The sequence below is a fragment of the Micromys minutus genome (assembly GCF_963924665.1).
Source record: "Micromys minutus genome assembly, chromosome: 3".
NCBI lineage: Eukaryota > Metazoa > Chordata > Mammalia > Rodentia > Muridae > Micromys > Micromys minutus.
Genome location: NC_137972.1, coordinates 69,153,314 through 69,181,081, shown reverse-complemented (window position 1 = coordinate 69,181,081; position 27,768 = coordinate 69,153,314). Strand labels below are relative to the sequence as shown.

Below are 27,768 nucleotides of genomic sequence, written 5' to 3'. Positions count from 1 at the left end.
CTGACCAACAAGAAAACAAGGGCCTCAGCCCCGTTGCTGTAACACCGGAGCTCTACATGACAGTAGAGCTGGCCGGCTGCTGTGTGCAGCCTAAGCAGAGAAATCAGCCAGGCTGTACCAGACACCGAATCTACAGAACCAGGAGCTGATGAACAGCCCCCTAAATGTCTAGAACAGTTTTGTGTTTATGTGCATGTGTTGTGCACACACGGAGGTATGCACACTCATGTGTACACTGAGGGCAGAGGCTGACACTGGGGTGTCATTATCATTGTTTGCTTTATTGTCACTATGATATCACTATTGTCATTAGGATCCTGCTTGGGTTACAGTTGAAGGCTGCTCCCAGCTCTTATGTCGGTGCTGGAGCGCTCAACCTGGTTGCGTATGCTTCCCAGTGAGCACCTCATCCTCTGCGCGCTCTCTCGTCCCACAGCTATAATTTGTACATAACAACAACAATAAAAAAAACTAATGTGGAAAATATAACTTTTAAGGTTTATAGTGTTTGGATACATATTTTATAATAGTTTGGAATTAAAAAAAATAATCAAGAGAAAATAAAGACAGCCAGAATTATAGTCTAAATAGTGGGCCCCCCCTTAAATTCATGCTCAAACTCTCACCCCAAGGTGATAGTCTTTTAGAGGTAACTGTGTCATGAGGATGGACCCCCCCTGATCAGAAATTGTACTCCTGTGACTGGGGCCCTGGGCAGCTGCCTTGACATGCTCCTATGTGAAGCTGATTATGGGCCAGGAAGCCTGAGACATCGGAACCTGCTCATCTCCAGGGTTTTGAAAAAGAAGCTATCACCTCATTTAATCTATGGTGCTTCCTTGTGGCAGCTCGAGCAGATCACAGAAGTGGAGACGCTCTACAACTAGAGATGAACACACGTGCACACATCTGAGCCCAGGCCTTGGGTCTGTCCACCCACAGACACGGGCTCGCCGAGGTTACGAACAGTGCCACCAAAATGAAGAGTTTCCCTTTATTATGCACTGCATGCCCATCTTCACAGTTGTAGACATGGGCTCCTCTCATGATGGCCAGAACCGGAAACATCAGAATTAGCTGGCAGCCAAGATGGACACTGAGCAGACAGAAGCGCAGTGAAAAACGGGCAGAGTGACCCAAAGACCACGAAGCCCCAGATTGTTTGCTAATAAGCAATCCTGCAAAAGAGCTTCGAGAGCTTGGCTGGAATTCTCAGCAAGAGTCCTGGGTAAGAAGTGATCCAAGCACATGCCTTCCTTCCAGGAGATCTTTAGGAAGGGAAGACATAAACGCACAGGAAAGTGTCTTCCTAATCCGCACGACTGAGGAAAACCCAGGTCGGGGAACAAGTGCTGTTCCTGTGCGAGGTTCCCTCCTGAGCATCTGTGCAGGAGCAGGATTCTTGGCACTTTGTGTCCTGGGCATGTCTCCAGCCCAGGATCTTAAGCTGAATCAATACTAATTGAACTGGATACCCCTCACGCTCTCCCAGACCAGCGGGCACATGTCAATGGTATTATGGTATTACCCACCTTTTATGGAAGCAAGTTCTCATATGGAAACTGTTATATATCTTTACTCATTGCTGAACTGTCAAAACCAAGTACCAACTCTGATTTACTTTGACGGTCTGATGACAGTGTTGGAGGTAGTGTGGCACATATTTTATGGATAAAAGCATAATGTGAACATCAAAGTCTAATATGACTGAGGTATTCTGGAGTGGAGGGTACCTGATATTTTAATTTTCTAGCTAACTGGGAACCAACAAGAGAGTGTGCCCTGGTCCTGGGAGAGCAAAGCGGAACCGGCTGGATCAGGCCAGGTGGTGTGTGACAGTGACCCCAGCACTTCCTGTCTGTTCCCAGAAGACCTCTAGCCAAAGGAGAACAGTGAGGCTAGGGAGCAGAAGTCCCTGATGGTAGGCATCACAGGCAAGCTGACTGTATCTTTAATGTCACATCAGGGACCTTGCCTCACAGAATGTCCTGAATCATAGGAATGGGAGAGAAGGGCCTGAGGTATCAACAGTGGTGTTTTCCCTCTCTGTAAACCTAAAGTAATTTTATCTGTAGCTGAAAAAAAAAATCCTTTTATCACCAGACCCTGAATTCTTTCCCCTCACCTCTCCAGTCCCTAAATGAACTGTGATGGTTGTATGGCAGGTCTCTGTGGAGAGAGCCAAGTGTGTGTGTGCTAGTCCACAACAGAGGAGTCATGTCTGAGAGAGATTGTTTTCTGGGCCTCGGAGAGGTTTTAGGGCTGTGTGTGTGAGGGAGGTTTAGGGTTGGGGGGTTAGTTTTGGCAGCCTAGACTCATTCAGAACAAAGGACAAGAGAATTTGCAGAGTTGGGAAGCCACGGCCTCTGGATAGGAATCATGTCCTGGCATATTCCTATGTTCTGAAGCTGGGTATGAATTCACAGAGCCAGCAAGCAGTTCAGTGTTCTTGCACATGGCTGCCCTCAACTTTAAAAAGCACTTCTAGAATTCTCTGCAACCTGATTCTGATAGCCTGGGCAAAGATGAAGTCATCTCTGAAACGTGGGAGTGTGACTCAGCTGGTAAATCTGAGCCCTGGTGGCAGAGGTAAGCCAGGCCCATAAATCTCTTCCCATCCCTACAGCAGCAGGGAGTTAAGTTGTCTATGGTTCCAGTAGGGGGAGGAAGGGAGTTATCCTGTGGTCAGGTACTTTAACCATCTCTGCAGATGGCTCCAACTGGGGACTTGAAGCCAGATAGATTTGCATGAATAGCTTCATACACAGGCAAAGGAAGCAAAGCTTCATTCAAACAGCTAGAGTAGGGGGCTGCAGGAGCCTCCTGGATGTCAGGAAGCTTAAAAACCCTTCTCCCACCCCGTGTGTGTGTGTGTGTGTGTGTGTGTGTGTGTGTGTGTGCGTGCGTGCTGTGTATCTGTGACAGGAAAGCTTGTAAGAGTTAGTTCTGCCCTTCCACCATTTAGGTCCTTGAGGTCAAACTCAGATAATAAGGCTTGGTGGGAAGCACTCTTACCTTCTGAGCCATCTCTCTGGTCCAGGTCAGGAAGCTTCCAGCTCAAATAAATACTAGTTAACCTGGGGTTCATTTTCCTGAGGCTGTTCTGAGACAGGAGGAGGAATGGTAAAGGACAGCTCCATTACGTGGGAGGGCTCCAAGCACAATGTGATAATCATCCTTTCTAACGGTCTCAAAAATAGTCTTTATACTAACTGCAGATGTTTTAAGGACTCCAGGAAATTTAAAGACAGGAAGTCTCTACTCTAACTTAACCCTCACTGAGCAAAGGCTGAGCCACTGAGACTATGGGTGGGTGCTGCTGTAAGGGCCTTGGGGGAGGACTGGGGGCTCACCCCTTACTTTTCCCACACGCCTGACTCCACACAGTAGGTGGCTGAGCTGTTAAACTTGCTGTAAAATCTGAGGAAGTTCATATGTGTTTCTGAGGGCAGGCATGTAACAGAAAGCATAGTGGCTAAATTGAGCATGAGGCCAGAAGAAGCTTGCAGGGTATAAAGGTGCTGAGCATTCTCATGGGACTTGACAAGGGGCTCAGACACCATGAGATCTGCCCGCCTTGGCATCCTCACTCCCGAGAGCTGTCCAGATTCTCCACTCACACCTCTCTGTTGCTTAGAGTCCCATGCAGGGCCACACGGGCAAAAGATAGGCATCTTGCAACCTTAGCCCTGTAGTCCCCTAGGTTAGCGAAGTACTTATGTTCTCCAAAGAGCTGCCTTAAAAAACCCTTTTCAAACGCATCAGGTATAAATAGCATAGCCTTTCTCAGCAGTTCTGAACACAAATCTTACATGCTGGCATCTAAATAGACAGCCCAGCCCGAGCCTTGTGAAAGTGGCCATCACAGGCTGTTCAATTCATCCTGCCCAGAAATGGCACAAAGGACACACAGGAAAGGCAGCAACTGGCCAGGTAGGGTTCCTGAGGCTACTGCTGTGCCCTGGGTCATTCCCTAGGAAGAGGATCCAGTCACCCAAGCTTTGGTTCTTCTGCTGGCCCCAAGAGCTGCCAAGTGAGCAACTTCTACTTGTGTTCCGGGCTTGTAACTTATGCCACTAGGGATATGACATCCATGGTATGACCATCTTTCTGGGTGGAGGGTACAGGCAGGAGGCAGTTTGTGGTTTCCATTCTAAGGCCTGTGCTGTTTTATTTGCTGAATGACCTTGCACTTCAGTTCCCTAGATGTGAGGACAACTTCCAGAAGTTTCTGAGAGGGTATGATTCTGGTGCTGGCAGAAACAAAATGAACCTCCCTTTCCATCTCACGACCTCGCCCATTTCTCCCTTGCTTCCCAAGGGGCTCAGAGCAGGTGTGGAGAGACATCTGCTGGGGTCCCTCCCAGGTAGGCAGTGCAGGCTAGTGAGGCATTCATATACACAGTGAGTCCTGAGTAGAGGGGTAGGGATGAAGAAGGGTCTCTCAGCACAGGGCACCAGGACATGGGAAGGCTGAGGAGGGAAAGGAGATCAAGAGAGGCAACATGAGGATGGAGGGGCACAGACTGGGTACACCCAGGGATGGTGTGTCTACCAGCAGGCCTATACCTCACCCCAGATCCACCATGGAGGCCACAGGGAAGGAGGAAAGAAAGGGGCAGCTGAGGAAGACCACAGGAAGGTGAGGCTATGGTCAACGAGTGCTCCGGGGTGCCATCTTACCAGCCAGGAGACCCCAGGCTGTAACAGTTATGGCAGCCTGGAGCTGCGTGACTGCTAGTCTTTCAGGACACTAGGGATCTTAGGGGCATTATAACACCACATAGCCACTGTGTGGAGGAGGGGTGGGTGTGGCCAGGCAAACAGAGCTAACAGGGCACAGGGGAAAGGGTTGAGAAAAGGAAGGATTGTGGAAAGTCACGGAGACCAACCCAGACAATTACTTTAAAAAAAAAAGTCTCATAAACATTTTCCACTGTGCCTATGCAAAATATAGGAGAGGCTAGGACTAGTGGGTGCTGGAAAATAGATGTATGTGTGCATATGCAGTTATCTGCTGGGAAACCCAGGTACTGGGAAATCCCTGTTGGGGCCTAGGCTCCAACAGGGAGGCAAATGCATTCCTGCTGCTGTCTTGGGACCCAGAAGACCTCCTTGGTCTGCTGGCACTCAGGACCACATAGGGCCACTTCCAAACAAGGCTGCCTGCTCTGAACGAGCCCTGTAGCACAAAGGTTTACACTGTAATGTACTTGGCTTTGGACCATTTCATTTTAATATCCTTAAGGAGAAGCACTATAAACACAAGGCTGAGGCCCTGACACTTAACAGGGCTGGGAGAGTTGTTAATACCAAGTTTGTCTATGGCTGCTCCGGGAAGCTGGCCAGGCCCAGGTTAGTGACATTCCATGAGCCTGAATTGGGAATCTTCAGGCAAGCACAAGCCTCCCAGACTTCTAGGGAGTTTCGTCTGCATGAGGAATGCAGGACGGCACAGTGCAAAGGCACCAGCTTTAGTGTGGGGCCAGAAGCTCGTCAGGGCCAGCAGCATTACTTGCAGGCAATGCCATCAATGGACATCCAGCAAGGGAACAGGAGCAGACCGGCAACAGAAAAATCCTCACATGGGAACTTACGCTTTTTACAGATTCTATTGTTTTGCTTTGCTTTTTCCACCCCAACCAAAAAACAAAGCCAAAAATCTGTTAGGTACAGACAGGTTTAAACATAAAAGAGCAAAGTTCAGATTGCCCCTTGATACTCTGAAAGACAGGCAGGTTTGCTTCTGGGGGATCTTGGGACGAGAAGTGACTGTAGTCCAGGTCAGAAAGCCATGGGTAGTGACAGCAGGGGTTGGGGTGGGGTGGGGATGCTATCTCCCAGACTCCCCAGTCGTCCTCTTTTCCCTGCAGGGGGCAGTAGAGGCCTGGGTAGGCCTCAGTCCTGGCTGGGTCTCTCACAGCCTTGCCCTGGCTGTTTCTCTGGGTAAACAGAGAGATGGTAGAAAAGATGGGGGAGGTGCTTGCTTGGTCTCCAGCGTTGCCCCTGCCTGGGCGGTTGTCTCCTGCTCCTGCTTCCAGAGGGAAGGTGAATCCCAGCCTCAGCCTGCTCCTGCTCTTCCTGCTCTGCCCACCCCACCCAGCACAGCAGGTACAAGCTGGGACACGTGGGACACATGCTGGCCAGGCCAGCTTACTTTCCAGCCTTGCCTTCACCTGCCACTGGGGGAGCAAGGACTCTGACAACAGGAGCTTTCTTTGGCTGGGATAATTGGGAGCTTCTCCACACGGGCTCTCATTTCTGATTTGCTTGGGCTGTGGGGTGAGGGTTTGTGTGCTTTGCACGGCTGTTCTGGGGTCCACATTACTACTGGACAACTAGCATGGCACATCTTTCTTCCTTATGGGCATCTCTGCCACCATCCTCACTTCGAATGTCCTTACCTAGGCTTCAGTAGCTACAATAAAGTTCCCATCAAATTACCACGATTATTACCAAGGTGAGAGGATATTGTCCTCTGATTGGCAGGTGCTGAATAAGAGAGGCCAATCAAAGAGCAGCCCTCAGGCTGTATAGAACAAAGAGGAAGCAGAGGGGGAAGAGAGGAAGAGAGGAAGAGAGGGAGGGAGGAAGGGAGAGAGAATGGGAAGAGAGGGAAGAGAGGGAGGGGAAGAACAGAGGGAGGGAGGGAGGAAGGGAGGGAGGGAGGGAGGTAGAAGAAGAGAGGGAGAGAGGAGGAGGAAGGGAGGGAAGGAGGAGGAAGGGAAAGAGGAAGGGAGGGAAGGAGGAGGAAGGGAGAGAGAAAGGAGGGAAAGGGAGAGAGGAAGGAAGGAAAGGGGAGAGAGGGAGGGAGGGAGGGAAGGGGAGAGAGGAAAGGAGGGAGAGGAGCTTCTCTAGACTGACAGAACATTCTGGTAGGAAGAACAGGCTGTGGTGTCTGTAAAACTGGAGGTCATGTTCTGCTTCTGAAGATTGTTAAAGGCACTGAGAACCCAAATACATGTCAGTGATGTTGTCGCTGTCATTGCTATTCCGAGACACCTTCTATCTGTGTCCCGTGACACCTCTCTCCTTCCTAGTCTCCAGCCCCAGCCCTCCTGATGCACCTCAGTTCTGACTGGGACGGAAGCTCGGTCAAGAGATGCTCAACACAGCCATGCTGTTGTGGGGCTGAAGGTGGATCTGAGAACTTGTGCAGGCTGCTGAGCCCTGGTCCTTCCACACCCTTGTCTTTAGGCTGCCCTCACTCACCCAAGGTCCCACACCTGCTCCACACTCCACAGACACTTGCACGGGGGTACGGTAGAAAGGCGGGAGGCTCTGGTATTGCTGCAAACTGCTGTTAGACCTTTAACAATCTGCAGAGTCAGGATGTGCCCTCCAGGTTTACAGAGACAACATAGTCAGCTTTTCCTACCACCTGATAAAAGTCTGCAACTCCTCCAGAAGCTAGCTAGAGACCTGGACTTATGGTGACTCACATCTGTAACCCTAGTACTTGGGAGGCTAAGGCAGGAGGACTGTCCCGACTGAGCTTGAAGCCAATCTGGGCTATAGAGTAAAACTTTGTCATATATATATGACATATATGTGTATGTGTGAATGCGTGTATGTGTGTGTAAAAACTATGAAACCATAAATGTAATAAAGATTGAAAAAGAGATTGAAAAATCAAACAGAAAAGAAAAATCAAATAGAATAAGAGAAGCTCTGAATCTCCAATTCCTGACACTAACGATGAGGAAAACCGTGACCCGTGACAACTACAACTTCCTTTTAGAATCTCAAGGCTCCAGAGCTGTGTTCACACTCATCTCAACTCTAAACGTATCTGAGGTAGTTGCCATTGACCAACTCGCCACTGGCCAACAACTGAAGATTTCACATAAAGATCCCGACAACATAAGCCACCTGTCACATGGGACCATGTTGCTAGAGAAACACAGTGGATACAGTCTTCTCTAGTTTGGCCACAACAAAATCACTAGAGTGTGTGTTTCCTGTCACACACAGGGTAGAGATACCCAAATCTCATAATCCCAACTATCCTGCCAAGAACAGGAAATGTATATTGGGTGGTGGCCTCATCTTGAGATCCTGACACTCAATGACACGTTCACCCGGGGTGAAGGCTCTGCCATGCAAGCCGGAAATTCAGAGCTGTTGAACACCTCAATAGCATAATAGTTGCCTTGGAAATAAGAGATGTCCCTCTTGGCCACGGGTGTTTTGGATGGAGAGTGACATTCTGGAGGGGACGGTTAGAGGCAGAGAGAGGAAAGCGCAGGGAGGCCACTGAGCTCTAGTCCAAAGGACCACATCACAGTCTCACCCACCCCATGACACATACCAAGCTGCTTGTGTGTGTGTGTGTGTGTTGGGATTCTATAAACCCCACCCCTCAGTTACCTGGCAGTAGCTCCACCCCAGTGACCTGACACTATAAAAAGGGCTGCTTGCCCCCTCCTCTCTCTCTTGCCTTTCTAGGCCTCCTGGCTCTCTTGCAGCTGTACCCTCCCTCTCTACCCCTCCTCTTCACTTTCCCTTCCCCCCTCTCCCTCCACGTGCTCATGGCCGGCCTCTACTTCTCTATTCCTCTCTCTCTCTCTCTCTCTCTCTCTCTCTCTCTCTCTCACTCTTAACTTCCCCATGACCTGAATAAACTCTATTCTGTACTATACCATTGTGTGGCTGGTCCCTCAGGGGGAAGGGATTCCCAACATGAGCCCCCAAAGGCATCTTCCTTGTCCCCAGGCCTCACCACACCTCCATGGGCCATATCCCCCCACTCTCTTCATCTTTTCCCTAACCTTGGTGCCGAAACCCGGGACGTCATCTTTTCACAACATTGGTGCCCCGTGACTTTTCCCTTCAGTGACTTTTCCTTTCATTGGTGCCCCGTCATCTTTTCCTTACAGTGTGTGTGTATTGGGGGTGGGGAGTGTGCTCACCACGGTGGTCGTGCGTCCCAGAAGCAGCAGCAGCCCGGGCAATAAAGTGTGCAGAGTCTGCAGCCTCCTCTGGGGAGGGATCTTTACTCAGGATGATGAGGTGTGCCTGTCACCAGAGAGAAGAAACAAGCTGTTTACAGGCTTGGCAGCAGCAAGAGGAAAACTTCCTTCAGAGATAAGCAGGAAGCCAAGGAACTTTCCAGCAAGCTGGGAGGGATGATTGATGAAGAAATGCAATTTCTTCTGGGAATGTGAGAAGCACCGGGTGGAGGCCAGGGCTTAGCCTAGATGTTGCATCAACTGGGCCAGAGGGTGTCGCTGGAGCTAACCTTAAAATAAATCCTTTAAAAGCTTCTGGTCATTTGAGTCAGCAGACTATGGACATGGAGGTTGGAGTTGGGGGAGAGGAGGTTTTAAGAAGTGAAAAGTAGGTAGTGTCAAGGAAGCAGGGGAGCCCAGCTCCTGGCCTACTGCTCAGCCCAGAAGTGGCTCCTGCCCTCAGAGAGGGAGCCTGCCAACCCATCACCCAGCCCACCGGCCTGCAGCCTTCACACCCTGGCCGGCAGGGAGAGCTGCTCAGTTTCTTGGTAATGAAGTTCATTTTAAAACTGCTTAACAAAAATGGTGTTCTACAGGTGAAATAATAAATATCTTCTCAAATGAAATCTAAGCTATAAAACCCTTCAAAGAAAATGTTACTAGCCATCTCCCTGTCAGCGTTTTAAATGGGAGAAAACTGGAGCTAGAGAGGCTCAGCGGTGAAGAACACATGCTGTTCTTGCGGAGGGCCCAAGGTGGGTTCCCAGCACAACTGCCTGAAATACTGTGAGTAGTACGTTTACATCCCTCCAACCATCAAAAAACGGCCTACGGCAGAGTGCACGGTCAAGTGTACGGCCATGGGAAACTGGGCTAAGTGTGGTGAACTGAGATGCTATGCTCACTCAAGACGATGGGCTGTTTGGCATTATTGCCAAAGAGTGTGTCTTCCTCACTTTTCTTATTATTATGAAAAAATACTCGACAAGAAGCAGCTTATTTAGCTCACGCGCGGTGACTCGGTGTTTTTAGTTATGAAGGAGGGTACTGCTGCTGCCTGCTGCTGCTGCTCACTAACCCTTTCCCTCTTTCTGTTCTATCTGGACCCTAGTGCGTGGGAGGGAGCCAACCACACTCAGGCACAGTCATGTCCATGTATCTGTTGTCAACAAGGATAAAACCTCACAGTGGCAGGCAGACTGTGCCCACAGCCATGGAGACTCAAGCTGTGCCTTAGTTCTTTTCCGTCTGTGACGTAACACTTAATTTTGAGAATATTTCCTATGATCTTCAATTTATGTGTGAAAACTGGGAGTGCTGAATGGGTCTGGAATGTTCCCCAGAGGTACATGTGCTAAAGGCCAGCTTGGTGTTCCCGAGGGGTGGTGAAACCTTCAAAGGGGTGGGGCTAGCGGAAGGCTTTAGGTCACTAGAAGCAAGCTCTGAGAGGGAACCATGGGACTCCTGCCTCTTCCTCTTTCTGTTTTTCTGGCCACCATGAACTGAGTGACATGAACTTCAACCTTCAAAATGGTGACCCCAAAACACCTCCCCTCTTCTTCAAATGGACGGTCTCAGGTATGTATCACAATAATGGGCAAATGGTCCAGATACGCCACAGTAGAGGATGGAGATCTGCTCTGAACCTGATGCTCGTTTGTTCTACCGTGTCTAGGATGCTGTTCGTCATCAGTCAGCCAATGGTGAGAAACCAGGCCAACCGATGCCAGCACGGTGCAGGGACCGGGACTTAAGAAAGGGCACGGTAGTGGAGCAGTGGAGGTGCATGGCGTTCCATCCTGGCGCTCGGGAGGCAGAGGCAGGCGGATCTCTGTGAGTTCAAGGCCAGCCTGATCTACATAGTGAATTCCAGGATAGCCAGGGCTATACACAGAAAAGCCCTTTCTCAAACTGTGCCAAGGACTCACTGCTCTGAAGGTGTCTAGGGTTATCATCAAGGCAGGGGCAGTACTGCGCTCTTGACGGTGCCACCCGGGGAAACCCCGGCTGCCAGCACAAGGCTTTCTGCGGTAAGGGGAAGCTTGCACTGCCCAAGCCACCGCTGCACTGGAACACCCAGAATTCTTAAGCAGGAAGGCTTGGATTTCATAAAGCCCTCTTTTCTCACTACTGGAGTTCTTCATAAAGAACTAAACAAGGGAGCTGGGGAAGCCTGAGTCGTCACTACCTTCGCTTTGGCATGAAAAAGCCCAATCTTGAACTCTGGTTTGAAATACTACTGAAGTACTAGGCATTTTTCAAATATGGTCTCGTGGTTGCTCAGACTACAAGGGCCGAAGGACAGAGTCAAGCTGTGGAGTGATCGGTGTGTGCAGGAAGAAAAGGAGGAGTAAAAGAACCCCTGAGAAGACTGTGGGTGTTACCCCTGGTCGTCTACCCGCTGGACCCACTGCTGGAGAGACTGCTGCAGGATGCTCAGGAAGGCTTCCCTGGGCTCTTTACAAAGACTCAACACACCAACACGTGCTGATTCTGACTGAATAATACTCAAATGTAAAGACTTTCTGTTTCTTTTCTACTTGCCATCACAACTCAGAGACAGGTAATAAATCTGCCCATCACAATTATTTTCAGACAAATAATTGCATGTTCTGAAAAGATCAGAAGTTGGGTTTTTTTTCCCCCAGTAACAAAACAAAATACCCACTTACAGTATCAAGAAAATAGGTCCCAAAGGCTTAGAGCAGGGTTCTCAGCAGCCTTCCTCATCCTGCAACCTTTTAGCAAGTTTATCGTATGGTAAACCTGTAAAATGATTTTTATTGTCCTTCCTAACTGTAACTTTGCTACTGTCATAAATCATAATGTAAACATCTGATATGTGTGTGATTATGGGAACGGGACCAAGGATAAGGGGTGAGAGGCAGGTGGTGGAGTCACGTGAAAAATCCTGGGACTCAGACTCTGGAGACCAGCACCAGGGTGCAGATCTGAGTTTATTGCTCAGCACACGTAAACTCGCTTACCATGTCTGAGCCAATCCTGACCCCCTAAATCCTCCCCTAGTCGTATCTTGACACACCGTCATTGTGCCCCAGTGAAAGCCCCACTGATGGGGTTACCCAAAAGAAACAGGGAGGGGGCGTCATCACCTATCAGGACTTCCTTGAAGGCTGGGGAAGCAGCCACTGCCCTGGCCGTGGTTCCTTTTGTGTTCTGGGAGCTATCTTAGATCTAATGCCACACAGGACTCTTAGGAGTAGCAGGAACCTGTGGCGCCTGGCTCTTCATCCCCCTTTTTACTTCCCAAGGTTGACTTCCTCATCCCTCACATAATATCTGAATGCTACCACAGGTTGAGAACCACTGGCCTAGGGGGATCTGAATTTATCACACAATTATCCCGACCTCTGTACGCTCCTATGTAAGACACTAATACCATACATGCAAACACAGACTGTTTGCTTCAGAAACTCAGTTTCTGGTCTAATTTATTATTTAATATTTGAGAAGCTTTCTCAAACCTTGTGCTGGAGGGTGGGAGGCCCAACGAGCAGGGTGTTTAAAATGTATCAAATTAGCATCTCATTTATTCAGTGAAATTCCATTCATTTTGGCTTAGTTTAATTTATTCCGATTTGGCTCAGCGTTGTTTTAATTTTGAAGTGCTTTCCACTTGTCAGATAATGTGCGAACACTACGAGTTCACATGCAAAACTATCAAGCTGATTTCAGTTTTAAAGGAGATTACAGATGAGCCACAAAATATGGGGTGGTTGGATTTGTGTACACATACAGATGCTTCTTACTATGTTTCTGCACTCGGCTAACTTCCTCCCTGCTTTCAACTGTTATAATTTTCAGTGGCTACTGAAGGAAGAAAAGGGTTGGCCAATAGAATGGCCCTATGTACTAATGTCCCACCCCATTAGTGGAAGGTCGAGGAAGTGATGCTCTAAGTACATGGGAAGAGAGGGAGAGGAAGGCACAGTAGCTTTCAGCCACGTCAGTGAGCCACAGGGAGGGCCCTTCAGTGGCCAGGCTGTCAGATAACTCTTTGATCCTGGCCTGCATCAGCCTCCTGGGTGCAGAGCAGGACTAAGCAGCAGAGAGGACCAGGATGAAGTGGAAGGGACTCACTGGACCGTCCTGGCTTTTGACAGCCTTAGTTTCTTCTCTGTGCTGTGCTCAGCTGCCCAGGGTTCTGTTTGGCCCCTTGACGTATGGATCGGGAGCTGTGGCTCCGTGTCATCTAGAGAGCTTCTCATGCTCTGCCCAACTGTCCCCACGTGACCTCCCATCTGCTCCCTTCTCTTCAGAGTACAATGTCCACTGTCTATTGAAAATGGGGTCCATCTAAGTACTAGTAGGAAAGCAAAGGTATCAATTACCATAATTTGTCTATGCAGACATATATTAACCTGGTTACGTTTCAGAAACACAGAAAAGGCAGCTTGCAAAGGGATGAAGACACTGTAGCACCAGGGATTTTTCAACCCTATTTTCTTCAAGGACCTCTTATCCCCAGGAAAACCATCCATGGGTCCCTGGCATCCGGGAAAGAGTGACACTTCCCCCACTGACACTGGTGGAGCACCTTGGAAGCCTGCCCAGCTTGTAGTCACCCACTGGACTGCTGTAGAACGGACTCCATGCAACATGAAGGACTGGTGACAAGGACTGAGAGAGACAGCATTTTCGTCCCAGGGGACACAATGGCAAGGTTGGGGATTTTGCAGTCCTTTGCACGCGGCCACAGCTTTAGAGCAATTCTGAGTGGAGAAGTGATTGCACAACCACGCTCCACGTGGCGGAGAGCACCGGGGGGGGGGGGGGGGGCGGAAGCAGAGAGCACAGGGACCTGTGCAGGCTTCCTCGGAGCTCAGGTATCAGTCCCCATCAGCTCTGCAGCAGCATCTCCTGGGGGCGGGGCTTTCCCTCACAGCCCCCCTTTCTAGTTTTTACTTATTTTTATTTTCCAGAGTCCACAGTGATGTCTCAAGAGCTGTCTGTCATTTTACAGTGGAGGAAGAGCTAACTATCCCCAAATTGGACTTTTTTTTTTTTTTTTTAAAACAATTTGCTACTCTTTATGGTTGACACACGTTTGGGTGTCTTCAAGGAATTTCCAGGTTAAAAGAGCCATCCTAAATGCAGGCTGCAGCACCCCATGGGAAGCCCAGACTGCAGGAAAGCCAGGTAGGCACCAGCAGCCTTTACCCTCTGCTTGACAGCCTCAGTCCCCCACCATGCCTTTGCTAGCGCAGACCACACAGCAGTGGAGCTACTGGTTGCCTCTTAGTCATACGGAGAAAAGAACTAACCAGCCAGGGGTGAGGCAGCCGCTGTTCCGTAAGCATGGGGCTCAGACAAGGAGGCAGAGCAGAGCCCGACTCTCGTATCCTTTGCAGAAGAGCAGGAACATGTCTGGACTCTGGTGTGCTAGCTCAGTCATTTCTTCAGATGACTAGCTCTTGTCCTGATGGAGAGGATTTTTGCCTCAAGTCTCCCTTGCAAACAAGACTAAGTATAGACCTCCTATAGGTCCATCTGAATCCCAACCCAAGGACACCCTGCAGGCTACAGAAAACAACACTTCCTGATCTGGATTAGGCTCAGTATCTCCCTGTTCAAGCTTGGAAACTGGACTTTTAAAAGTCTCGGCTAGGTTAAAAAGTAAGAAAATCATCTATAATTACCTTTCTAACCAAGATCATTTATTGAAAAAGAAAATCTCATTCAAGAGAGTAGCCAGGACCAGTTCCCCCCATCTCTGTCAAACAATAGAGCGGGTGTTTGTTCTAATCTCTCAGGTGCATCCTGGAGAAAACCTTGGGTTCCTCTGCTCCGACCCATCTGCCAGTAGAGGCTCCAGAGCCAGGGCTGGCAGACTCTAATCTAACTGGGCCTGCTGCCTTGCATCTATGAAATGTACAATATTCCTTGAGGAGGAAAATCAGTGGTGAGTTAAAGAGATAATGGTATTTCTACATATGCAGAAACACTTGGTGACAGTGCACCTGGGTGGCTGATTTTCCCCCCTCTACCTTGTAACGATTAAGTAAATCGTGGATTCAGAGAGAAACAGTTATTCTATAGCTGAGTGCAGACTAAGTATACAAGTAGCTCAAGGAACCTTTGTGGACTTTGGCACATTTACCTAGACAATGAAAACACACGTGGGGTCAGAAACCAAGTCTCAATTTAGGAATAAACAGCTAAGGTCACTGTCAAGCAGAGGCTAGCATGGCGGGGGGTGGGGGGGTGGGGGGGGTGGGGTGGGGGGCTACAATGAACATGCACTCGTTTTGCCAAGTATGGTGTTATGCAGATTATACACACTATTTTGTTTAACCCAAAGGTCCAGGGACAGATATTGCCAGTCCATCTCACAATGGAGGAGTGAGACATCAAGGTCACATGGTTGGTCAGCACAGGGCAGAGTCAGCCTAAGGCCTACAATATGCGTTTGCATGCTGTCTTAGCCCAAACTGTTATCAAACTAATCAAGCTCACAGAAAGATGATGTTCTTATCAGTATAATAGAAAACTATTTAAGGGTCAGTAAAGGGGCTACTAAGTGTGGACCCTGCCAAAAACCAGAGTAAACTGGCCAGGGAATGGTGAGGATGCCCAGGTTGCCTCTGAGAACTCTGGAAGCCGCAGTGAAGGTGGGAAGAGAGCAGGGGTGGTGGACACGACAGGTAAACCATCACCAAGTCTTCCTCCTCCTGCGTTAGTTCAAGCTCCTGCCTTCACTTATGGGCTCAGGCCCACAGTCACTGCAAGGCATGAACGTTGCTCGGTTGATTTATAGCTGACCATCTCTCCGTTCCTGCTCTGCCACAGACAGCCATTCCATTACAATGCAAGGTGGCCACTTCCTTCCCTCCCTGTCTCTGTGGAGCAGGGAAGCCTTTTCTGAGGGGCTGAGATGGATGGAGAGGCCAGGCCAAGCAAAGGATGGTCCTGGAAATCCCGGGGGCGGGGGCTAGATGAACGGGAGGTCACACCTAAAAATGAACATCCTGGAAGAGGCCTGTTTTTTTTTAATAGTCACACAGAACCCTTAGTGGCTTCCCTCTGGATGCCAGTTGTATCTCCTCCAAGTGGCTCAGGAGAAGTCCCGTTATCTATAAGAATTAGCACCGTTAGATAGATACCACATAGGTACCACCAAACCATCATGCCAAGGGCTAATGTTCTCTTTTGTTTGCAAGTATCGGCTTTCTTAAAACTTAACTAGATTTTAAATGCATAAAATCTTAAGTGGTCGAAAAGAAGCAAACTAAAGCGAAAGAAAACAAAAACTTCCTCCCCTCTCTTTACATTTCATTCTTCCTCCCACTCTGTACTGGAATTCTGAGTCAATCACTCCAAAGGGCTTCCTGTGCAGAGTTCCAGAAATACTGTTATGTGTACACAAACACATATGCGCACACATATGCACACACATTAGAACATACACACATACCCAGACACAAACACCCACTTGTGTGCACTCACATAGACACACGCCCAGGCAAACACTCGCACAAGTGCACACACACTCGTGCGGACACGTATGCACGCACGGTGCAAGCACACCAAGTGCACTTGGCTTCATTCCCCAGGAGACTCCCGCTAGCAGCGGGAGTCAAACAGCCATTCTTTACCAGCAACTGAGGTGAAGGATTCTAATGGACTTTCCCTTTAGATTGTTCTTGTCTTTTGTCCACGTGTCTCCAAGTTACCTTTTTCATCCGGGTTGTGTAAGACTAGATAGCTTCTTTTGACGGGTTTTAACTTTATAAGCAGTCACCCCGTCACCCTTACATTTCTCATGCCATCAAATATCCCTCCCTTCTAATCTCCTTGTCTTCTCCTTTACTGTCTCCCGGTCGATACCCATCTGCAGAGGCACAAAGGAAGATAGATGCTCAACCAGTGCCAACACTGGGCAACTTGGGACTGAAGATGTCAGTATTCTGAGAATGAAGAGATTCTAAAGAGACAATTGAACCCCTCCCTTTGGCTACCACACTATTGAACCCAAGGAACTGTCCTAAGAATCTCATGCTGAAAGAAAGAAGAGGGTAGAGCTTTGGTGTGAGCCAAAGGAGATCTTTTTCCCTTGGAAAGAGATTTGCAAGTTGCCAGACAACCTTGCAGGAGAGACCAGAGCCAAGCCAGTGATGACCTTGACCAGGGCTGCTCGGTGGTGCAGCGGGCTTTCTTTCCAACTAAACCTGACCCTCACTCAAGTACCTTGAAAATGGGCTTCAGGCAGGGCTGTCACTGGAGCTCTCCTTTGCCATATGTAGTCACACAGAAGTCTCTGTTTGCTGTGCACTGTTACCCTTCACTGCACTATTGAGAGCACAGGGGTGGTTGAGCAGGCTCTCTTGCTTGTTCCTTAAGAGCAACAACAATCATCTTTATGGCACCCAGACTGATGTCAGACTTAGAACTGTCTGCAAAGAATAAAGCCAGGGGCTGGAGAGATGGCTCAGTGGTGAAGAGCACTGACTGCTCTTCCAGAGGTCCTGAGTTCAAATCCCAGCAACCACATGGTGGCTCACAACCATCTGTAATGGGATCTGATGCCCTCTTCTGGTGTGTCTGAAGACAGCTACAGTGTACTCATAAAATAAATAAATAAATAAATAAATAAATAAATCTATCTATCTTTTTTTTTTAAAGAAAGCCTTGTAAGCATTTCAGAGATTTGAAAATTTTAGCACGAACTTTATGCAGATATTTTCTAATAAATGAATTGTGGAGCCGCAGCAGATGCTCGGCTGGTGAGAAGTGCCGCCAGCTGTCAGTGAGTGTCCCTGGCTGGTGGGGACTGCAGCCACCTCTTCTGTTCCTAGCACCTTTTTTTTGTAAGGTAGCCGACAAATGCTCCAATTTCATGAAACTTTGCAAACAGAGGCCCCTACTTATATAGCTGAGCTGCCCTGAAAATTGAACAAGAGAAACGCACCATCCACGTGTCAGAGTGACAAGAGCAAGTCAGCCAGCAGAGCCAGGGTTTCCGTGCTCTGCAAACAGACCACAGCGAGGAAATCCTGTGACTTTTTTAGTTTCGGTGATAAGGCGTGATTACTAATATCTCTCAGTGTGAAGTCTCACAAATGGGACTATTTGCCTGGCTTTCCCACAAGCCTGTCACGGATGGCAGGCGGGCAGACGGCATGCCTTTTAAGTTCTTGGAACTGCAACCTTTTCCTGTACAGTGACTCTGCTGGGCTTCCTTTATTTTTTCCATCTAATAGGCTACTTCTTGAAATACTGTGGAACTTTTCTGCATTCTACTAAACTAAAACATTTTTTTCCTCTTTGTGTGTTTTTCTCACTCCAAAGGAATGAGGAAAGAAAACCAACTGTGAAGATAACAAACCCCCTTTGTGTATATTTAATAAATGCCTGTTACCCGCCGTTTCCTTGGAGACCTGTGGCCGCTCTGTTTCCTTCCATACCTCAGGTAAATCCAAGAAAAGGGAACAGTGATAAGTGTTTAATAATTACTATAAATAAGTAAAGGCAGTTTACCCTGGCAATGGGCCTGGGAGTTCACAAAGCACTTAGTGTTTTGGAACCCGGAGGAGTTCTGCTAAGTGGCAAGCACCGTTGTAGATTTATTGTTGTTAAAGGGGCTGGCTGACTAGCCTATAATCAAAGAACTGCTAAACACAGAGTCTGGACTACGGGCCTGATCTTCTGACTTCAAGTTCAATGTTACTTTTGCTTTGCCAAATCTCTCCTTATTTAAAACACTCTTTAATCTTTATTAGCCTTAAGAATAAATAAAAATAATAGTTAACTATCAAAATTGCCAAGTATTCTAAAAACAAGTGGATTTCTCCATAACCCAGGTAGAAACACTTCTAACTTAAATCCAAAATCTAAAATTCAAAATCTAAGTACACAAAAGATAAAAGAATATACGGAGACGAATGAATAAGAAAAAAAAAAAAAAACTCACCAATGAGCTCAGCAAGGTTACAATACGCAGATAATCATTTAAAAGCATTTTAAAAAATATACTATCAGTGAATACTCAGAAAAAGAAGCTAAGGAAAACTCTTCCTCCTACAATAGCATCAAACACAACAAATATTCTAGAAATATGGCTTAGCACATAAAAGCTTTTGCCAAGCAAGTTTTACTTACAAACTGAGTTTGGTCCCAGAAACCCAGAGGGGAAGAAAAGAACCATTTTTTAAAAGTTGACCATCATGTGTGTGGCTGTGTGCACACACACACACACACACACAGGAGCATGAATAAAAATGTAAAACAGATAACACTTGGGGATGAGTTGTCTAAGTAGGCACAAAGCACTCGATACTCTAAGGGCTAGGGTGATGGCTCAGTAAGCAGAAGTACGTGCAGGAAGAAGCATGAACTCGAGTTCAGAACCCCAGCGGCCATGGCAGAAATTGGGCACGGGTACTAGTGAGAGGCACTGCCTCAAAGACATGTGGTAGAGAGCCAAAGAGTAAGACATTCACATGTACACATACATATATCATACACAACACATCCATACAAAACACACACACCAAAACAATAACCAAACAAAACCAAATGCACTCTTAAAGCTACAAAACACTGAAATGTGGGCAGTGTGGAGGTGCACACAAGTAATCCCAGCACTTGGGAGGCAGAGGCAGGTAGATTTCTGAGTTTGAGGCCAGTCTGGTCTACAAAGCAAGTTCCAGGACAGCCAGGACTACACAGAGAAGCCCTATCTCAAAACACCAAAATCAAACAAAAATAAACATATTGAAATAAACAAGAGAAGACCTAAGTAATGAAGAGATATGTCTGTTTATGGACTGAACAAGCTAACGTAGTCAGAATGACCATACTTCACATCCTAACTGCAAATTTAATGCAATGCTGTTCAAAATCCCAGCAGGATTATCATGGGGAACAGGTGCAGAGATTGACAAGCTGATCCTAAAATTCCTACGAGAACACAAAGGACTCAACAAGAGTTAACAAGAGCTAAAATATTCTTGGAAAAGAATAATGAAGTAAGAAGATGAGTTACTAATTTTAAAACTTAGATCAATAGAATAGAGTTGGTAGTCTAGAAATTAACCTTGTTACTAATGGTCACTTGATGGTGACAATCATGCCGAGGTGATTCCATAGTAAATGTATAAATTTCTCAACAAATGATATGCTGAGATAACCGTATAGCCAAGTGCAAAGACTGATGTTGATCTCTTACAACAGACCACACGTAAAATTCAAAGACCCATGTGTCAGAACTAAAAAAATCTATGAACTCTTTTAATAGATCCCATTCTTTGTGAACTTTGATTATTCTGTGGTTTCTTAAATGTGAAGCTAAAAGAAAAAGAGAAAAGTAGACAAATTAGACTTAGTTAAAAGTAAAAGCTTTTGCCCTTGAGAGGACGCCATTAGGAGGGCGACTGGAGGCAGCTGTTTAACTTTATGTATCTGGTGGGCAGTTAGGCTCTGGAGTCAGGATAGAGAAACAAGTCCAGAGAAGACTAAAGAGACAAAGAACTGTCTAAAATGGGCATCCGATTTGAATCAACGTTTTTCAGTAAATGCATAAAAATGGCCAACAAGCATACAAAGATATACACTATTAATGAAAGAAATTAAAACTTAAAATACATTCAAACATCACATTACTCAATAAACCAGCTACAATTAAAAATACAGACAAGACATGTTGGTGAGGGCACAGAGGAGTCACAACCCTAATGTTGGAACACCTCATTGGTAGGAACATGAAGACTGAGATCACCTGGGGAAGCAGCCCAGTGGCTCCTCAAAGCTTACACAGCTAACCATGTCAGTCAGTGGTTACTCCCAGTCTCACATCCAATTGAAACGAGACTGTCCACAGAAAGCCGGAGTATAAACTCTTATATGGCACTGAGTGTAGCAGCTCCAAAGCAGAAACAACCCGAACGTTTATCAAATGGTAAGCTGATTAAACTCTAATACATCTATATAGAGAAATATAGGAAAAGAGCTGAGATAAAAACAAATCCTTAAACTGTGACTGTATTAAGTGAGATACAATACATTGTACATTGTCAGACCCTGTTTATAGGAAGTGTCCAGATACACAACTCCACACAGACAGCAAACTGACAGTTGCTAGGAGAAGGCTATGGGAAATGACTGCTAATGGCTTCACTGTTTTTCAAAAACAACAGAATTAGATAGCAGTTGCAAAAATTTGAAAATATAAATACCACTAAATCATATATACCTTAAGAGAATAGCTTTAATGCTGTATAAATGATCTCAGTAAAGATGAGCAAAATTCAAAAACAAATAACAATTTTGGTGAAAATATTTACAACATATATCATGGATATCAGGATCAATATTGTAATATATAAGAAACCTTTAACAGCTATGAAAAGCTAGATCAAAAATTCTATTTATAAGTTGGCAAGTGATATGAATAAGTCACACAAAGACAATTCACAGAAAGAATTAGAGTGCCTTTAACATATAAAAAGATGTTCAACTACAACTTTAAAAATAGAAATGCAAATTTAAGCTATATTGAAATGTCATTTCTCACCCATCAGATTGGAACTAACTTAAAAGCTTGACAATACACTTTGTTGAAACAGGCTATGGACAAACTGGTGCTCTTATACACATGAGTAGAAATTATAAACAGTGTGTGTCTCTGAAAGGCAACTCAGAAGCATAGAACAACTAAGAATGAGAGAAAAATAGCAACGCATTTTGCAATAATATAAAACTACAAGCACACTGTATTTTACCCAGCAGTCTCACTCTGTGGTGGTTTGAATGCGAATGGTCCCCACAGGCCCATATATTTGAACAGTTGGTTCCCAGCTGGTGGAACTATTTGGGAAGGAACAGGAGACATGGCCTTGCTGGAAGAAGTGTGTTACTAGGAGTGGTTCTGAAGTTTAAAAAGCCCATGCCAATCCTGGTTAGCTCTCAATGCTTCATCTTGTGTATCATATGTATTTGCTACCTACTTGCTGGGAATGGAATGGGAGCTATTCCCAACAGCAGAATGCCAACTGATTAATGCAGTGGGAATGATAAATTAGAAAGCCAGAATTTTACAACTCTCATGGTTAACAATCTGTAAGGAAAGTGTTATCAATAGATATTAGACTTAGAAATATTTGACAGGGAGCAGACTACAGAATGCACAGTAGAGAAACTATGCAGCATTGTGACAGGGTGATGGACGTAATCATTGTAGCACAGAAGATGTGATACCATCCCCCTTGTACTGTTTTTCCTAGGCACGTGTTACTTAGATCTAGCCACAGAAACATCAGACAAACTCAACTGAGAAGCAGTCTACGAAAAGCTGGCACATATGTGTGTATATTCAGAGTTCAATGTCATAAAAGGCAGTCTAGTGAAAAACGATTCCAGATTAAAGATCAGAGTCATGACACTCAAAGCAATACATGATCCTTTACTGGATCTGTATTGGATGGAAAATCGTGAAGAGCAGTTTAGGGACACTCAACAAAGCAGAAGGTGGCCCATGCCCACAGTGAATGTCTATGCTTCAGACACACACTGAAATATCTGGGTATAAAGGGACGTGAACTTTTCCAAATGCTTTAGAACTTTATTATATTTTGATATAACTGTGTGCATGTATGTACAAGTATATGAACACACACACACCATGTGGAAGTCAGAGAAAAAATTGTGGAGGTGGGTTACAGGTATTGTACTCAGGTCTTCATGCTTGGTGGCAGGCACTTTTACTTGCTGAGCCATTCATTTCCCTGATCCCTCTAAAGTATCCTTTTGGATATATATATATATATATATATATATATATATATATATATATATATATATATATCCAATATTCAATATATATATATATTCAGAGAGAGAGATGTATATTAATATAGGTAGATGGTGAATATGGGTCTTACAACAAGAGGCACAAGCTAATTTGTTTTCCACTCACATATGAGAAATGGGTCTCCTGACAATGAGAAACCCTGACTTGCTGGGAGGTTGTATTCATACGTGACTCTCTTTTCTGGTACTTGCTTTTTCACATGTACATCTCTGTAAGCCAATTGTTCCTGTAGTGTGGCCTGCCTAACTCTAGTGCCCCCACAGACTCCTAGGTTCCCTTCTCAAGCAAAAAAGTACACATTGCCATGTCTACCACACTGTAAGCAATGTAAGTTACTCATATCTGGCTTTTATGTAAGAATACATGCCTTTTCTAGAATGACCCAGCCATTCTGGGGATATTCCGACACACTCTGGATCATGGCTGGGGATGTCTCTCTAAACTGAGCTCAGACCTCTACATGCACAATGGCAACACTAGGTCTTGTAGAAGCCACTTTCATCCCAGTGATGACTCGTGGCCCTTGCCGAATTAATCTAATCATGGCATCACCTGATATATTTCTTCCAAGTTTTAGAAATCGGTAAACAAGGGAAAAATCAAAACTTTATGAGTAGACATAGATTTAGTCATGAAAAAAATTTAAGGAATAGCATTTGAAAAGCAACTTATATGTTCTATAACACAAATATGCAAAGAAGAAATATCACATCACAGCACTGTATCAATCAATACACATGAAAAAGCATTAGACAGAATCCAATGCCCATGATTCATGATTAAAAAGGAAACAAAACTCTAAGTAAAGTGGGAAAGGAAGAAGCTTTACAACAGTTGATGCCACAGTCAATGGTGACCACAGCTCTCCTCCTGAGATCAGGAACAAGGATGGCCCTCACCACTGCTTTTTGAATCTTGAGTCCTGGATAATGCAATAGAACAAGAAAAATGAAATAGACAGAGAGTGAAGAAATAAACTACCTTCATTTGCAGATGATACACTAAAATTCTTAAAGAATTTTTGTTTGTTTCAAAAATCCTGGGTCTGAGAAGTAATTATATCAACGCAAAGGCTGACTGTTTCTACACATCCAGCAACAGACAAACAGGAATTTGAAGTTAAAAAAAAATTCACTGCAAATTAAAATAATACAATTTCATGTAACATCTGATTCTGAACTAAACTCTAGCAAAAAGGTGAAGCATCATCATGTGACAAAACTAGAGACCTACAAGAGCAATATAAGGACAGTCTGAAAGCCACAAGGACATTCTGTGTTCAGACAGCAGGATCAGGAGCTGTGTGGAGACTCTTGCTCACAGACAGCAGGATCAGGAGCTGTGTGAAGACTCTTGCTCACAGACAGCAGGATCAGGAGCTGTGTGGAGACTCTTGCTCACAGACAGCAGGATCAGGAGCTGTGTGGAGACTCTTGCTCACAGACAGCAGGGTAAGTCCTAGAGACTGAGCTCCACCGTAATCAAAACATAGACGAGTTATTTTGTGGTGACTGCCCTAGTAGTTCAGAACTCACATGAAGAGCAACAGTTCACACAGCACTAGCCGAGTGATTAGAGGAGCCTAGCACTTCCTCAGGTGGAGACAGGTCGGTAGAACAGAACACAGAGCTCAGAGTCAGACACATGCATACTGATCTTTGATGCAAGCCCTGGTTGACTCAACAGAGAGCACACAGCCTTTCCTATCTACAGTGTAGGAGTCACTGAGCATTCAAACAAAAGAACATGAATCTCAACACAGATCTCACACTGTTTATAAAAACGAACTTACACTAGATCACAGACTTAGTAAAACACAAAACTGTAGGAATGTGTTGGTGACATTGGGTTTGTGTAATTTTTTAGATGAACCACCAAACATGGAATAGTTTGTAGATATCATTAAAATTGTGATTTCTGGGCCAGTGAGATAGTTCAGTGGGCTAAGATGCTTGATGCCATGGCTGAAAACCAGAGTTCATGTCCAGAGCCGACACCGTAGAAGAGATGAGACTCCAGGAAATTGTCCTCTGACCTTTATCTATACACTGTGCGTCTACACATACAAACGTACAAAACGAAAATCCAATGTAAAACAAGTTCTGTCCTGTTAGAGACATGTCAGGAGAATAAGATGGCAAATCTGGGAGAATAGATGCTTTTGATAAAGACATACTCAAAATATAAAAGAAACTCTTAATACTCAGTGAGAAAACCAGAATTAAAAAATAGCAAAGACCATAATAGACACCTCTCTAAAGAAGATAATGGAGAGTGAGCAAAAAATGAAAGTATCCTCTATATCATATCATCATCAGCACCTACTACAGTGGTCACACCCAAGACAATGACATCTCCAAATGTCATTTTGATTCATAGGTACATCCATTATGAAGACTTTGTAAAGATACAAAAGGAACTACAAGGTACCAAAGCAATCTGCATCTTAACTATTTTAGGGTATTACATGCTAACTTGTATGTAAAAGCAATGTGCATCTTAACTATTTTAGGGTATTACATGCTAACTGGTATGTAAAGTTATGTGGGCATGGTTACAGGTAGCACAGTATTTAAAGAAATCTAGACTTTAAATTTGTTACCATACAGCTAATTTAATCTTCTCATGTAATAAATAGAATGCATGAAGTAGAAATATAGTTCCTCCATCCATGTTTCTGCTTTCTGTTTTTCGGAGATCTAAGAGGATGCAGAGGAACATAGATTCTCACCATGGCTGGCAGGAACATAAAACCATGCAGCTGCTCTCCGAAGGCAATGTGGCGGTTTCTTACAAATGGTTTCTTGCCATATGACCCAGCATGTACCCAAGAGTGTGGGAAGCATGTGTCCTTACAACTACCTGAAGGATTTTATAGCAATATCACACAGAATTGGGAAAGATGGATTAACTAAGATGCCCTTTGGTCACTGAATGGCCAAATAAAATAGTCAATGTTTAAAGGAAAGATGCTCTTAAGCCATGAAAACACAGAGAGAAAACACAGAATGTGTGTTGCAAAGTGAAGCCAGTCTGAACTTGAACTATATAATTTCAACTATGTGGCGTTCTGGAAGAGGCAAAACTGTGACCAGTGGTGGCCAGAGGTTCCTGGAGCAAAGGATGGATCAGAAGGACAGGGAGGTCTGTCACTGCAGGTAGGCTATTCCGTTCGTCTCTACACCGGTGGATACACATCTTCACACGTCTACCAGAGCCACAGACTGAGAAGCAGCAAGTGAGCCCTGCTGTAAGCTGGGGGGCTGGGCTCTAACGTGCTTACAGGGTATCGCTGGCACTAAGATGCTACGCTAATGACTAAACAAATCAAAACAACTCTATGGCAGGATGTCAATATGACTCAAGAATTATAAAATATTCATATCCTTCCTCTCAGCCATTTTACTTCTGAAAGTTGATGGAAGCAAATAGATTTTACATAAGAATATCCAAAATTATTGACACTAACACACACACACACACACACACACACACACACACACACACACACATTTTCAGAGATCGTCAACAGTCAACGAACAATGCCACCCACCACACCGTGAACTAAGCCAGATTGCTGGTAAAACTCGAATCTATCCCTTTTGCTCACCCGCGGGCTTCTGCCACCATGCATCCCAGCACGCATTCCTATTGCTCCCACCTCTCAAGTCTTTTCCATGGCTGTCCATTTTCACATGTCTCCTGAATCCAGGCCGCCGTCCCCTCGCGCCTAGACTGCTGTGGTTGCCTGTGAGCCATCTCTACCTCTAATCCTCCCACTATCCCACAGACTGATAATCTGATGTCAGTCAGAAAACCTCCGACTGCTGTCAGGAGGAAGCTGGGGCTCCTTCCTAGGACTTTCAATGTCTTACCGGAATGATGCCCACCTACTATGCTTAGCATCTCTGTAGCCCTGGGCATTTCATCCTACTTGAGTGGCCAATCTTTCTTCCCTTTCATAAAGGTCTCATAGGATCATCTTCCTCACCCTTCGGTACCTTCAAATCTGGCACTAAGTGAGCAAGACAATCACACATGTCCAGGTGGCTATGTCCCTGGGCTCCTGTCCTCAGTCTCCAACTACCTGGTTTGTCTGCTTCACAGACATGTCAGAACCCACTTTTCCCTGTCACTTGTTTACTCTGCCCTTCCACCAGAAATAGCACACGCATCCCCACAGTGGCCTGTGCTCCTAGAGATCCGAGAATCTCACCATCCCTAGTCACTACGTCCTACCTATGCTGCCTCCCAAACCTGCCTCAAATCATGTACTTCGCTTCATCTCCTCATCTGCATCGTACTTCAAGACCCACCTCAAGTTCTGCTTTTGCTATTCCTGCAGCCTCCCAAGTGGTTTCCTCCCCTCCACGCTCGGCACAACCTCCCCAGTCTGCTTCAGTACCAGGGTTTGAATCTGAGAGATGCCTTTTTGGGGGTATGTACTTCTAGGTGTATCACGCAGCCCCTTCCTTATCTATAAGCTGGAAACAATGTTACCCAGTGGTGTTAAAATGATGAAAAGAGATGGTCTAGCCAAAGGGAGACATCCGTGAGTGAAAGCATGGGTTGTCAGACAGAATTTAAAAGACGTGGTGACGATGCTGCATCTTAGTACCACGTCATTACAGTCTCGTTGAAATAACAAGAACGGGTTAATACGCCTTTCAGCTTGCAGGGGAAATGTCAGAAGGTGCTTCGTGGCGATGGGGTGATACGAAGCCATCTGGCTCCCTGTGGTGGTCAGCCCCGGGTGGCATCAATCTGGCACAGGTGTCTAGTTGCTTGGTCAAACACCAGAAAGATGCTGCAAGACTGTATTTACAGGTACAGTGAACACTGTTAGCTTTAAGTTAAGGAGATCACTGTCAATCATATGAATGGGCCTCAGCCAACCAGTTGACCTGAAGAGCAAACACACTAACTTCCCAGAACAAAGCGGCAGAGAAATCCTGTCCACAGTTACAGCCTTTCTAGACTATCCTGGGG

At 45.8% G+C, this 27,768-nt stretch overlaps 1 protein-coding gene across 2 annotated transcripts in view; it reads right to left on the bottom strand.

Annotated features, from left to right (window-relative positions):
• Positions 1-27,768, bottom strand: part of TTC23 (tetratricopeptide repeat domain 23) — an 80,529-nt gene that overhangs the window by 20,002 nt on the left and 32,759 nt on the right. For both annotated transcript variants that reach the window (XM_080915061.1, XM_080915062.1), the window contains exon 7: positions 8,913-9,018. In XM_080915061.1, the coding sequence (XP_080771187.1) occupies positions 8,913-9,018 (106 nt within the window). The remainder of the gene's footprint in view (positions 1-8,912; positions 9,019-27,768) is intronic.